Consider the following 16023-nt stretch of genomic DNA (forward strand, 5'->3'; position numbering starts at 1 on the left):
AGTATAATTAAAACTTCATGCATGAAGCTGCAGACATTCACATTAAATCTTAGTGTGCGAAGTATGCTGCAAAGCAATACATAAAATATAATACATTCTTATATTAACTGTTACTATATCATTTAGTTTCAAGCTAAATTTTAGATTACTACCCATTGAAGAAAATAAATAAAATACATTTAAACTCTCAGGGCCAAAAAGTTAAAGGCTTTCTAATATACTTTTATTGAATGTCTAAAAATGTCTATTTAGAGTTATATGAAATCTATATTATTGCAGATAAAAATATTGCTGAGTATTGTTACATCTCTTTTCTGGATCTTTTAGTTGTTTCCTACTAACATTTAACAGAACATACACTAATTTGTGCTAAAGACCATATTCTCTTAAATAAACACATTATTGAAAGAAAGCCTTATTTCTTTGTATGTACCCATATGAATAAAAGCAAAAAAGTCATCCTTCTGAAAATGTTGAGTCTAATTCAGAAAACATAAAATAAGGTATGTACTTATTCTTCATTTGAGGCAGTACAGAATACATGAAAATACATTATAAAACAGAGGTCTAAATAACTACACATAGGTGTTCAGCTATGATGAGGCTGAGCATTGTAACATGGACAAGATAGAGTTGGAATTGAAGTTCTCAGAAAGCTGCACTCTCTACAGTCTAGATACTCTTGGAACATATGTGATTACACACAAATTGGAAGCTATAGAGCAGTGTTTCTCAATCTTTTTGATACCAGGGACTGGCTTGCTGCCTTCCTAAACTGTGTCAGGGAGAGCTTGAGGATCGGCGCCGGACCATGGACGGATTGTTGAGAAACACTGCTATAGAGAATACTACTCAGAAAGAGGATGAAGGGGGCTGGTGAGGGGGAGAATACCACATACCAGGAACATTAATGTAGAAAACAACCCACAAAAAAGCAAAATGAAAATAATGTTTATTTTGCACTTCAGCAAAGATTTTCAAGAGGTCTTCATCAGAACTGTCTTCAAAATATAATTCTTGTCAATTCACCCATACTAAACTTTTTGTAGTTTGTATAAACAAAAACAACAAAATCTTGACTTTTTCCATATAGGGTACAGAAAACAGTAATTACACCTATGTTAGATTATTAGGAACGCATCCTTCATTAATATTTAGCCACTGTGCCCAATAAAAATACATGTTTACTGTTAGCTGCTCACATGCAGTTACTCTGGTAACCCACCTGCTTTTCATTTGCTCCAGCCTAGGTGTAATAAAACATCACCCAGGTAAATAATGCAATTCACTTGAAACCTCATCTAAGTTCTAGATGCAATGCAATGAGAGATGCACATATAATCGGGAATAATTTTTTTTAAAAAGCACAAAACTTTACTTTGCAGATTTTTCTGTCACTGTAAAAAATGAAAACAAAACTTTTGAAAGATTTCCAATGAGTTGCTTTTGTAAAGATGTCATTCATAATGTTGCTTTGAAAACAAGCTGTGGGACAAAGCCATGAACATTCATGGCTGATCAGGGTAAAGTTTTCCAAAAGAGCCTGAACTTTATTGAAAGTGAATGGGACTTAGGAAATTCTGAAAATTTTACCCCTAAACAATAAAAAAAAAAATTGTCTCTGTTGATTTTCTAGATATAATTATGGGGAGAGGTTGTCTTATTTCTTTCATTTGTCTTCAAAAGTGAATTTGTATTGCAGAACTGAAACAAGAAAATTTGTGTTGTGGGTATTTTTGTTTTGTTTTATTTGTTTTTAAAATGACATATAAACTACACAGACTTTCTTTGATACTCTGAGGCTGCAGATTCCCCATACCCACAGAGGGTTGGAGAAATAATGTGTATTCTCCCCTGACACCTAAACATTACACAGTTGCAGGTCTGCGGAGGGAATGGGACTGACAAAAGAGCTAGAAATAGCCACATTGCACATAATACTTTTCTAAGGTCCAGGGGGGTTCCAACTGAAAAGCCACAAAGGGGTTACTTCTGGCTGAACCCAAAGCAACCTGAGTAGGCGATAGTGCAGCTGCCATTGGGGAACATATGGCATCACAGCTCCTGATGAATGCAGGGAACTCACAGAGGAAAGCACAGGCACTTGCGGCTTCTATGAAAGTAGCATGCGCTTACGATTATTCTGAGATCTGCAGGAATCTTTTCACTTTTGCATATTTAGATGTTTAAGGGTAAAGCCCCCGCCGGACCTCTAAGGAAGAGGGAAGATGAGAAACACCTCAAATATTCCTGTTCAGAAAATTTAGAGGAGAATGCAAGCAGAAATAGCAATATATACATTATTTTGCTTTCACTGGTATCCGCTTTTGATAACAGCTGGGTGGGAAACAGCTTTCCTGTCCTGCAAAGACTGAGATTTTAGAATTTTTTCCCAGTTCTGCATCAGGAACAAATTGAGATGTTTCAATATTTCCAAAGAGAAACCACCCAAAGTAGCCAATAGCCTAGTGGTTAGGGCATTCATCTGGGATGTGGCAGTCCCCAAATTCTAATTTCTGCTCTTCTTGATTCAGAGCAAGGACTGGAAGCTGGACCTCCCGCATCCTAGGTGAATGTTGTAACCACCAGGCTATTGGCTTTTCTGGGTGGGTCTCTCTCCATCTCTCCTGTTGCAGCCGTCCTGCTGTGTATAAATTAAATATTCATTTGACCAGAAAGGGAGATAGACTTTTTAGCCTGGTAGTTTAGGCAGGGACTTGAACCTGTCTCCCCCATGTGTCAGGTGAGTGCCCTAACCACTAGATCACTTTGCTATTGGCTATTCTGGGGGGACAGGTCTCTCTCTCCTTCTCCCTCTCTACCCAACACACCTTTCAGATTAAAGTTTAATCAGAATCGATATGCTCCTGCAAAAAGTTTGGTTTTGACAAACTGGCATTTTCTGGTGAAAAACTGTTTTGTCAAAAACTTCCTCGACAGCTCTATATCTGACAGAGTGACGGAGATCTATCTCCTGTCTTTAACATAATAGAAACAGGAGAAGGCCATAAACTACCATTTATTAAAAGAATGGTCACATTAAAATATGGAAAGCTTTGGATTCAGTATTCCAGCTTCTGAGACTACAGTTCAGCAGCAGTTTGATAGTCTATAACAATGAAAATTGTTCTTCTTTCAAAGTAAAACTCATTTACTATTAATAGTCTGTGATCACAGAGATATAATTTTGGAGATCAGTCAGATATACTCTTCTTTGTCACAAACTCATTATATTCTGCATTTTTTGAAAAAGAGATGGAGAAAAACTATCACAAAGTGGAGCTTTTCTTGTTTTCACTAGTAATATAATTTTCCTACATTTGATATATTTAACTACCATAGAAAGAAACTTAAAGGATTACGTCTCTCTATATAATAATTTGTTCTTGTTAACTTAGCAGAAGTGCATGGAATGGTCAATTCTTTAAATTACACACTGCATCTCATCAGTGAAAGCCACTATAATGCCCTTTTCATTATTGAATTAAACCTATTTATTTTCCAGTGCTTCTCTCTCACTGAGAAAACATTAGTTTACTTATTAAAATATATATATTTTGATTTCAATTCAGAAAATATTTAACTATTCTTTTCCAAACACACATACCACCTACTAAACATTAGGATAAATTCTACACCATTACACAAGAGCAGAAGTATGGTGAGAAAACATGCAGCTTAAGAATAAAAAAATAAATAGCAAGAAGAAGAAAGACCATAATAAAAATTGCATAGGGGATTTTTCATTTTGCATTTTAGATGATGGTTAAATGGTGGTATTTATATTTAATACCTTTTTGCTTGTTATATCTGTTTTTTTTCCAACATGTAGCCATCACAAAAAAACAATGACTTGCTTTGAACACCTACAAAAAGGTTCATATTAAATTGCAGTCAACTTCCCATAAAGTTAAATACTGCAATCATAATAACATCAGCAAAGTTTATTATTATTATTATTGTTACTCTACTGAATGGGAGTTAATAAGGATTTTCTACATGGCAGAGAATAGTAGTCATTTTTTTACCCTCTCCCCAAAATACTGAGAAATATTGCCTTTCCCCCAATTTATCATTATTTTTATAGAACTTGTAAAAAAATTGGATCAAATTCTCTGTTCATGAAAACTGGCACAGACCCATTGACTTTAATGTAGTTTTCCCATTTACACCTGCAGAGATTTTGGCCCAAAATTTAAAGGCAGCATGCAAAGAAAAAAACAGTGGTGATGAGAAGAATAAAATCTTTGCCCTTCCTGGTATGAAGAAACATGTTTAAATTATCTGAAACAGTGGCATACACTAAACCAGGTCTACTTTCTGAGAATTTCCACTACAAAAATATGTTCTCATGGCTGTTGGAGAATAGCCTGCCAAGTTGATATGCCAAGGTGTTTTAAAGGGAAGTGCAGCACATCAGTGTGATTTCATTCAGAATGCACCAATCCCTTAGCCATGTGGCTTCCTGACAGAGTGGAGATGATCTTGCGCCCCCATGCCTGTTGACATAATGGGTAGTTGTGGTACTATCTATCAACAGTTGCATTTTGGATCCTGAAAGAGGCAAGAATGCTTTCATGTCAGATCAGTGGCACTAGGACATATATATGGAGACGAGCTTCTTGAGAGGATCACAGGCCCCAAATCTGAAAGTGATTTAGATAAATCCCCCATCCTTGAATGGAAGCATCTGTCACCACAATCTTGGTAGGTAAAGGTGCAAAAAGAAAAAAAAAGGCGGGTAGCGGGGTTCCATTGTACATCTGAAGAGGATCTTCCCACCATTTTAACTAAGAGAGTACTTTTTATGGGCCTGCAACCATCATATGTACATATGGTGTCTGATGGGTAGATACAATGATTTCAACCACCCTTGCATGGAACACAGATTAACTTTGGCATGCTATGTGACATAAGTGAATGAGGTCACGTGATCTAAGACTGAGACACCTTTTCAGTGATATTCTTGAGTAATCTTTAAGTTGGTTGGGGAGACCTGGGGAGATTTTGGAATCTCTCTTGTGGAAAGTAAACTCTCATTGACCTAGAGTCTAAGGTCACCCCCTACTCCATTGCCAAGTTTCAGAGCCCGAGCTCCAACCTGAAGCCAGAAGGGGCATTCTCAGGCTTATAGCCCTGAGACAAGTTAGCTTGAGACAACTTATAAGTCTGATGACTCTTTTGCTTCAGTTTGCCACGTGCCAGGAACAGACTGAGAGGCTCGCTTTCAGTTGCCATATAGACATACCCTAAGTCTCATTGAAAGTCAATGGGAATTTAAGTCCTATTTTCAAGAGTAATGTAGGAGCAAGGCATTTTTGAAAATTTTACCCAGGATTCATCTCATCTATCTCTCTCCTGAGTCCCCTATTATCTTGCTTCTGTCCCCTCCACTCCACTGGAAATACTCCTGCTGATCAAACAAAAATGTGAAGACCTCAGTAGAAAACATTCTTTATTAGGGGCTGTCAATTAATTGCAGTTCACTCACATATTAGCTCAAAAAAAATTAATCGCGATTAATCGCAGTTTTAATCGCACTGTGAAACAATAATAGAACACCAACTGAAATGTATTAAATATTTTGGGTGTTTTTCTACATTTTCAAATATACTGATTTCAGTTACAACACAGAATACAAAGTGTACAGTGTTCACTTTATATTATTTTTATTACAAATATTTGCACTGTAAAATGATAAACAAAAGAAATGGTATTTTTCAATTCACCTCATACAAGTACTGTAGTGCAATCTCTATCGTGAAAGTGCAACTTACAAATGTAGTTATTTTTTGTTACATAACTGCACTCAAAAACAAAACAATGTAAAACTTTAGCTCCTACAAGTCCTCTGAGTCCTACTTCTTGTTCAGGGAGATAATGCTGCACACTTCTGTTTTCACTTTCAGGTGATATTGTAAATCGCATGACACTTTAGTAGCCGGCATTGCAAGATATTTACTTGCCAGATATGCTAAACATTTGTATGCCACTTCATGCTTCAGCCACCATTCCAGAGGACATACTTCCATGATGATGACACACATTAAAAAAATAATGTGTTAATTAAATTTGTGACTGAACACCTTGTGGGAGAATTGTATGTCTCCTGCTCTGTTTTACTCACATTCGACCATATATTTCATGTTATAACAGTCCCAGATGATTGACCCAGCACATGATGTTTGTTTTAAGAACACTTTCACAACACTTGCAGATATGACAAAAAACAAAGACAGTATCAACATGAGATTTCTAAAAATAGCTACAGTACTTAACCCACGGTTTAAGAATCTGAAATGCCTTCCAAAATCTGAGAGGGACGAGGCATGGAGCATTCTTTCAGAAGTCTTAAAAAGCAAAACTCCAATGTGGAAACTACAGAACCTGAACCATCAAAAGAGAAAATCAACCTTTTGCTGATGGCATCTGACTCAGATAATTAAAACAAACATGTGTCCGTCTGCACTGCTTTGGATCGTTATCAAGCAGAAACCATCAGCAGCATGGACGCATGTTGACGCATCAGCATGTTGAAGCATGAAGGGACATATGAATCTTTAGTGCATCTGGCACATAAATATCTTGCAACGCTGGCTACAACAGTGCCATGCAAAACCTGTTCTCACTTTCAGATGACATTGTAAACAAGAAGCGGGCAGCATGGTCTCCCGCAAATGTAAACAAAATTATTGCCTGAGCGATTGGCTGAACAAGAAGTAGGACTGACTGGACTTGTAGGCTCTAAAGTTTTATATTATATTATTTTATTTTATTTTTGAATGCAGTCATTTTTTGTATATAATTCTAAATTTGTAAGTTCAACTTTCATGATAAAGAGATAGCACTACAGTATTTGTATTAGGTGAATTGAAAAATACTATTTCTTCTGTTTTTACAGAGCAAATATTTGTAATCAAAAATAAATATAAAGTGAGCACTGTACACTTTGTATTCTGTGTTGTAATTGAAATCAATTTATTTGAAAATGTAGAAAACATCCAAAAATATTAAATAAATAGTATTTTATTATTGTTAAACAGCATGATTAATCATGTGATTAATTGCAATTAATTCTTTTTAACCACTTGACAGCCCTATTCTTTCTTAATTCAACAAATTGATCTCATACTTTACCATAAACGACTATAGAAATATTATGAACAGTACAGCACATTTCCACAGTTAATCTGTTTACTTTCTAAATGTAGATATTTTACTATTATTCTTCCTCTTTTTAAATTTTAAGTTTTAAATTGCAATAAGCAAGTTTATAAATTTCCTTAATGAGCAAAAGGTTTCAACAACTGTAATCTTTGTGTCCTTTATACTGAAATATTTACCTTTTACTTTCCAAACAATAAGCTGTTCTAAGACTACAGTAACCCACATTCAACATTACATATAGAATACATTACATATTACAGAGCTAGTCCCATAATAAAACTATTATGAAGTTAGAAATGAGTTATCTTTGAAAAAAGTGCTTACCATTCAAAATTTCCTTCAAACATCTAAACCAGGAATGACAGTGGTCTTCACTTAAATTATTAAAATTGATGGCAGTGTCCTTTAGTTTATTTTCTTTTTTCAGGCATACAAAAATTGTGATACCTAACAATACACCACCTTTCTTCTGTCCTACAAAACGACGACGTTTCAATTTTACGGAAAATATATCTTTCATTTCAACAAACTCCTCTTTACATGGTAAGTTCATATTGGAATCACCTGTTAAAAGAACAAAAGCTATATTAACAGTGTGTATTAACCCACATCTCGCACTGATAGAAACCTTATATATTATATATGCAATGTTTTATATTTCAATTGTTTGGTCTACATCTTCAAATTTTGACGTATTGTGCATCAGTTGCATAAATCACTGGTTGTGTTCTTTGTATTCTAGTATTCAAGTTTAATATCCTGCTGTAAGAAATTAGCATTGTTTTATAGGTCTTGAACCTCCTTTTTTACATTTAGAAATTAGAGAAAGTTGTATTTATATGAAAATTGTAAATCCCTCCATTCTGTAAATCTCTCCATCCCTAAATTCAGTCTCATAAAACAAGCTCTCTGTGTCCATTAAATCACTGCATGGTCTTAGTAGCAGCTATCAGTATGCCAGCTTTATTTTCTCATTTGGTATAACTGGACTCGATGACCTTTCAAGGTCCCTTCCAGTTCTAGGAGATGGGATGGGATATCTCCATTAATTTAAAATTTAAAAATTTAATTTAAATTTAAACTGCATGCTCTTCAGAAATGAGAAAGGTACTAGGCGAGAATACTAGAAAATATTAGATCAGAGAAAGCAAACATCCTCCACCCCCACACACAGAAACATACAAAATAAACCAAACCAGAACTGGGTCACTGGTATTATTAACTTCTATTTAAATTTTCAGTTAAGTTTGACTTGGAACAAAACAGCCTGAGATTCTAGCAGCAACTCAAACCCTCAGTCCCTGGAGACTGGCAATGGATTGGGAGCACTATATCAAGGCTACAGAAATGTTTCTAATGTATCTTTGGATGCCAGACAGTCTCTGGGATGCATGCTTATGAAAGCTGACCTTGAGGATGCCACCTTGAAATACCTCTTTGAGAAGTACTATTGACCCATTTAAAGCCTATGCAGGCCTATCCCCTCCTACTCTCATATCAGAAAGTAGAGAGAGTAGATTCCTCAAAGCCAAACTGAGTTTGAGTAGGGATGACATGCGAGAGATTATCCTAGACCAGGGGTGAGCAAACTTTTTGGCCTGCAGGCCACATCGGGTTTCCAAAATTGTATGGAGGACTGGTTAGGGGAGACTGTGCCTCCCCAAACAGCCAGGTGTGGCCCAGCCCCTGCCCGCTATCCGACCCCCCTCCCCACTGCTTCTTGCCCCCTCACCGCCCCCCCGGACTCCTGCCCCATCCAACCCCCCCTGTTCCCTGTCCCCTGACCTCCCCCGGACCTCCTGCCCCTGACTGCCCCCCGCTGCCCCTCCTCTCCTTCCTGACTCCCCCCCAGGACCCCTGCCCCCATTCAACCCCCTTGTTCCCTGTCCTCTGACCACCCCGACCCCTATCCACACCCTCACCCCCTGACCACCACCCGGAACTCCCCTGCCCTCTGTCCAACCCCCCCTGCTCCCTTACCGTGCTGCCTGGAGCACTGGTGTCTGGCAGCGCTACAGCCGCACTGCCCAGAGCACCAGGATAGGCATCCGTGCCGCCTGGCTGGAGCCAGCCACACCACCACGCAGCACAGAGCACCGGGTCAGGCCGCAGCTCTGCAGCTGCACTGCCAGACAAGAGCTCGCAGCCCCACCGCCCAGAGCATTGTGCCAGCAGCACAGTGAGCTGAGGCTGTGGGGCCGGGGGCTAGACTCCCAGGCCAGGAGCTCAGGTGCCAGGCAGGAGAGTCCCGTGGGCTGGATGTGGCCCGCGAGTCGTAGTTTGCCCACCTCTGTCCTAGACCCTGGGGGAAGTGTTTCTGTATCCTCTGTTTAGTCACAACTCCAATGGTCCCCCCTTCCTGGGGGGGAAGGGAAAGCCCTTACTTCAGAAAGCTTTTTAAATCTCAAAGAAAGACTTTGTGCCTTCCTCTTTAGAAAACCCCATAAAAGATTTTGTTGAATTGCCACTAGCAATCTTGAAGCAAAGGGGGAGAAATTGCAAAAGGATTTTTTTTTTTCCTGGAGGAGGTTGCAAATCTTGCTTTTCTAGGATTGCAGAAGAAGAAACCTTTTTTTTTTTAATATAACCTTTAAGGTTTGAGCAAGGACTTCAGAAGAGATACCCCACTTGAAAAAGAAAGTAACTTGTCTCAATTGTTCTCACAGTTTAATGGACCAGGAATGGCACCAGAAAGTTCATCAATCCACTGAATTGCAAACCTTATTTTTAGCAGATAATCTAAAAAACAATTTGGGAAGAATTTACGTTATGAGGAAACATTTGTCTCGGATTCTCTGACTCCACTTGGCTCTGGATCACCTAATAGAATGGTGAACATTAGCAACACATTACCAGGGGCTCTCCAGCCACGGAGTTCAGGCGCTCTAAGTGCCTTGGCAGTGTGGACACCTTAGGAGTCCGGGGCTGATTTAATGCGCTCTAACTTGCAAGTGTAGCCAAGCCCCTAGAGTTAGTCCTCAGTTAATGCCAGAAGGGACCATTATATCATCTAATCTGACTGCCTGCATATCACAGGCCATTAATTTTCACATAGTTATCCTATTGAGTCCAATAACTTATGTCTGACTGATGCATAACTTGTTTGGCTAAAGCATATTTTCCAGTCTTCATTTGAAGACATCAGTAGATGGAGAATCCACTCCTTCCCTTGGCCGTTTGATGCAGTAGTTAATTAACCTCACTGTTAAATATTTGTGCCTAATTTCTAATTTAAGTTTGTCTGGCTTCAGCTTCGAGCCACTGATTGTGGTTATGCCTTTCTCCATTGCATTACAAAGCCCTTTAGAACCCAGTATTTTCACCCCATGAAGGAACTTTTACACTGTAATCACGTCTCTTAATCTTCTTTTCAATAAGCTAAACAGATAAAACTCTTCAAGTCTCACTGCAAGGCATTTTCTTCAGCCTTCGAATAATTTTTGTAGCTCTTTTCTGTACCTCTCCAATTTATCAACATCCTTTTTAAAATGTGAACACCAGAACGGTACGTAATATTCCAACACTGATCTCACCAAGACTGTATACAGAGATAAGTCACCTCCCTACTTCTACTAACCTGTTTATATATCCAAGGATCACATTAGCCCTTTTGCTACAACATCGCACTGAGAGCTCACGTTCAGTTGTTTGTCCACTATCCTAGAGTACATCTTTTAGAAAAAAACATCTCACATAAATTTTAAAATTTAAAGTGACAGAAAATCCAGCATGACCCTTGGTAAATTGTTCTATTGGTTAATTACTCTCACTCTTAAAAATTTACACCTTATTTCCAGTCTGGAATTTGTCTAGAGGAGGTATGCAAGTTAAGGCAGGTCACCAGAAGGTGATAAGGATGCTTTTTATGAATGGAAGATCACAGCCAAGCCTGGCTGTAATATGTTGGAAGGATTTTGGGTGAACTTTGCCCCATAAGACTTGACAGTAACTAGTTAAGAAAGTCTAGGTTGTAGAATGCTTATGTTTTTATTTTATATGTAACCATTTGTTTCCAATACTTCTACTTGTTATCATTTGAATCTTTCCTCTTTGTTAAATAAACGTTCGCTTTTTTTCATTATAAACATTGTGATGGGTCTTCCCAGGATGCAACCTGGAACTGGGGTACCACTGAGTCCTCTGGCTTATCAACCTCGGCTCCCTCTTACACTATGCTGTTGTGACAAGTTGCAAACCTCTGGTAGGTACTACACTCATACAGACATCCACAGGCAGGGACACACCTAGCTGAGTTACATGAATGCTTCTCCCAGCCACTCGTGCACTAACAATAGCAAGGCTCCAGCCAATTCCCCCCAGCTCCCCAGCTTTGCACTCCAGTGCTATACCATTCTGTCCTGGTCAGACTCTTGAGCAGTATATGTTTATAACCCAGTCTGCCCTTCCCTCAACGTGGAGAGGACATGCACCAGTTTTTGTTGCTGAGCAGATTTCCCAAGCACTCCAACCAAAACACGCTGTTTTAGGTAAAACATAAAACAAGTTTATTAACTACAAAAAGATAGACTTTAAGTGATTATAAGTGGTAGGCATAAAGGATAGAGATGGTTACTAAAAGAAAAAAATAAGTGAACAATCTAAGTTCTATAAACTAAACAGGATTTGAATCAAGCAGTGTCTCACCCGGATAGATAGCACAGGCAGCTAACAGATCTTCAATACAAAGGCTGGAATTCTCCTCCAGCCTGGGACCACCTTCCCCCTTCCAGATATGTTTCCAGGTGTTGAGTTCTGAGAGGAGTGAGGCCAAAACATGCAGCCACTGTTCTCTCTTTTACATCCTTAGTCTCTGTGCCTAGAAGACACTTGTCTCGACATGCCCTGACGGGCTTCCCTGAGTCCCTCAGTTGAGCAGTCCCCTGGTCTTGTGCAATGGAGTCATAGGATCAAGCAGTCCCCATTGTGTGGTGCTTGCACAACTGTCCTGGAATTGTAAATCCCTTGATTACAACTCCCCTGCTTGTTAATGGCTGTTAAGTACATTCTGTCATACACTCATGTGAGTGTTTTGCTTTCTTTGTATGCCACTAGCAAACTTAAAACATATTTCAGTAACAACCATGCAGCAAAAATCTCAACTTGATACACACTAACGATATACACATTTGGACAGAATAATGGGTTTCAGCAGATCATGGCTTTTTATATATCTTACATGGCATGCTTTGTATGAAACATATCATAATTATATGACAGTGATGAATATGGGTTCCCAGGGTTGCTTAGGGGTAGAGGGCCACAAACATATCTAAGTGTTGTATGATAAACAAAGTGATGATCCGAGGTGTAACTGATAAACTGGTGTGCACTGTTCCTTTGGGAACAGGGTGTTTGTGAATTATCTGAATGTCCAGTGGACCAGCGCTGGACACTTCGAAGATTCGGGGGTTGGAGCGTGCCTACTGCTAACCTGCAGAAGGACCAGAGCAGGAGTAGGCTGAGAGAGAGGAATGCTTGTGTTGTCCATGGCTGATAGAGCTGGGGAGCTGACCCACAGGAGGCACACAAAAGGCTTCTTCACTCTAATGACAGGTGGTAGCAAGGTGCCTCACAACCCTGGGTACTCTCGGGAAGCAGCACAGTGGCATAGTTGGCAGGCTCTCCACCCCATTTGCTGGTTAACTAAGGGTCATACTCTAGGTGATACAGACACAGATGCAAAAGTGAGAAGACTGGAAATACAGATATTTCCCAGGTCGTCAAACTTTTTACCTTAATCTCTATGTGCCTCAGTTACCCATTTGTAAAATGGGAATAAAAATACGCCCTCGTCTCACAAGGGTGTTGTGAAAGTAAATTCATTAATATTTATGAAACACTCAGATACTATTGTGATGCACTCTATAGAAAAGTCCAAGAAGAAATTAGTAATCCTGTCCTCAGGGCAGGGTTTGAATAGTACGCAGTAAATAAGGCCTGGGCCCACCCACTGAAGGAGAAAACAAAATACTGAATAGCTTATCACTAATTGAGCACCATCCATTCTTTGAACTGAATGATGCAGGGTTCCTGTGGAAAAAATAGTATGTGATCATGTAATTAAAGACTGCTAAACAATTATTTAAAGCAGGGGTAGGCAACCTATGGCACACATGCCAAAGGTGGCACGCGAGCTGATTTTCAGTGGCACACACACTGCCCGGGTCCTGGCCAGTGGTCCGGGGGGCTCTGCATTTCAATTTAATTTTAAATGAAGCTTCTTAAACATTTTATAAACCTTATTTACTTTACATACAACAATAGTTTAGTTATATATTATAGACTGATAGAAAGAGGCTTTCTAAAAATGTTAAAATGTATTACAGGCACGTGAAACCTTAAATTAGAGTGAACAAATGAAGGCACACCACTTCTGAAAGGTTGCCGACCCCTGATATAAAGCAAACTGTTCTGCGGCCCTAACTATAATTGGTGTGTATAGACTAAACGGTGTAGCCAATTGTATGACTACATTCATGGGTCATTCTTTAAAATGTTCAAGAGACCAAACAGACAATAAATTTGTGTAAGTTTGGTTAACAACAAAGCAATACAGTATGAAAGAGACAAATACCCTCCTTCTGGAAGCTAATTCTTACAGCTTGCTCCCTGTATAGAAGGAGTGCTTCAAAGATATGCATTTCAACCAGCAGTATTTATAGTATGATTTTACAAGTTACAAAACTCTTTACATGTAACAAACTAAGTTTAGACCACTATTTTGAACCCCCTTTGTTCTTGATTCTTTCCTGTACTTTCCCATAACTTGTTTTGAACATTACATTCCAAGTACTGATGAGCAATGAAAATACTCTCTAACTGTACTTGGTACAAAGTATACATGCATCTTTTCTTTGACAAATTTCCTAATTTTCTAATGCCAAAGTTGAATTCAGCTTTGCAAAGTTTGTGGAATGCTTGACATGGGTGAACAGAACTGTGGGAAGTCCATAATACTTTCAGTTAACATAACTTACCAATATCTATCTATCTATATATTAATATCATACACCGAATACTTATTAATACGGTATATACTATGTCTAACACATATGTATTTGCTAACAATGTGTTTAACACCCAGCGTAATAGGAATGTGTTCATTATTTATTCTCTTTAAATAAATCATTTCTAATGCAAATGGTTTGTTTAAATTAAACTATTCCCCTATGCTGCAAGTAACACAAATATTGCTACACTGTAATAGCGCAGGGATGGCCAAACTTACTGACCCTCCGAGCCGTATGTGACAACCTTTAGAAGTTCTTGCCGGGGCTAGGGGCTTCAGCCCTGTGGGAGATGCGTGCCAGGGCTCAGGGCTGCTCCTGCTGAAGTTCTGAGCCCCGGCAGGCATGCCCTGTGGGGCTGAAGCCCTAAGACCTCTCTCCCTGCTGGTCAGAAGCCAGAAGCAACACCTGGCGGGAAGGAAGGGGGAGACACATGGGGTCACGTGCCCCACCAGATTTTTGCCAGGGTGTGCTGGCCCTTCTCAGTCACATGGTGCCACCGGGCCCCTTCCTTGCAAGGCAGCTGCTGGAGCCAGCAAGTTGGGATCTATGGCCATGGGGAGAGGCAGCAGAAAACATCTGGGAGCTGCAGTGAGAGCTACTGCCTCTTCCTGTGGAGCTGAAGCAGTGTCCCCTCCCTGTAGTTCCCAGCTGTTTGTCACTGCATCTCCAGGAAGAGCTAACACCTGGGAGCTGCAGGGAGGGGCTGCTGAGGGAAAAGGGAGCGTGTCTGGGGGGCTTGACTCAAGCTGTTGGCGGGCTGAACCTTTAAATTGTTGCCCCCACTCCCAGCAGGCACCAGTCATCTCTAACAGAAGCCACTAGCCCCACCACCCCACTGCAGGGCAAATCTGGTAGGCAGAGAATGGAGGGGCTGTGGGGGGCTCTGCGAGCCACAGTTTGGCACTCCTGTAATAGTGCATGAGAATCTGAAATTCAGACTGCAAACAAAAGTGAAAATTAGTATTTCCATTGCATAAGAAAAGTAAATTGCAAAAAAGTAAAAAAACCAAATCAAAATAATAAAATGCAAGAAGTTTATAATGTAGGTAAGAACATTTCTTTAACAGTTATTCCCATGACCCGCCGGGCAGCTCACGGGAAACCAAAGTCCGAAAGATTGTCAAAGTCCCCGCTCAGCCACCAGGTCAACCCCTTTGGAGCGAATGGGTTGACCTGATGGCCGGTCGTCTCACGGATGTCTGGAAGGGGTCACCACACGCCACTTCGGCCGACCGAGAGAACCATGAGGTCGGACGCGATTCCAGGTTCGTACCGCTGAAGGGGGGAGGGGTTGGCTTTTTTGACCTGTCTTTTAAGAACTGTGTGCGGAGATTTCTGAGGACAGGTTTTCCAGAGCCTGTGAGAACCGGAGCTCAGCCTAGGGGATCAATCCGAGTATTGTACCCGACCTTGCCAGGGGGGGAAACTGGCACGTTTGACAGCGGAGAGCACCCGGCCCTCCTCCGAGACGGCCTGCTTTTCCCGGCTCTTAGCTCATGGGCCCCGCAGCAGCAGGGACCCGAGCTCCGACTGTCGGCGCCCCCCGGAGGGAGGGGGGGCCCGCTCCTCTCGTGCCCTCCGATAGATGTGGCGCTGACGTTCGCAACGGGAAGGGCCCTTCGCGGGCCGGCACCCCAACCGCGGGGCCGTCCAGTTTTCAGGCGGATCGGGACTCTCTTCCTTTTCGCGTGCACGGATCCAGGGACCGATGGGGACTGCCCTCCTCGGGGCAGCCCGGGCACGTGACCGGCCCTTCGTGCGTGGGGCCGTCCGGCCGAGATCTCTGCCGTGCGAGGTCGAGCGGTTCCGGCAGACCACCCAGGGGTCCGAAAAAAAAACCCGGGGG

General features: G+C 40.6%; 1 protein-coding gene across 1 annotated transcript in view; it reads right to left on the reverse strand.

Annotated features, from left to right (window-relative positions):
* The window catches only part of CERKL (ceramide kinase like), a 94750-nt gene that overhangs the window by 42784 nt on the left and 35943 nt on the right, over positions 1–16023 (reverse strand). The window contains exon 2 of the mRNA XM_024204057.2: positions 7492–7731. Coding sequence (XP_024059825.1) covers positions 7492–7731 — 240 coding nt within the window. The remainder of the gene's footprint in view (positions 1–7491; positions 7732–16023) is intronic.

Source organism: Terrapene carolina, unplaced genomic scaffold, assembly GCF_002925995.2.
Source record: "Terrapene carolina triunguis isolate 2854851 unplaced genomic scaffold, T_m_triunguis-2.0 Scaffold62, whole genome shotgun sequence".
Lineage (NCBI taxonomy): Eukaryota > Metazoa > Chordata > Testudines > Emydidae > Terrapene > Terrapene triunguis.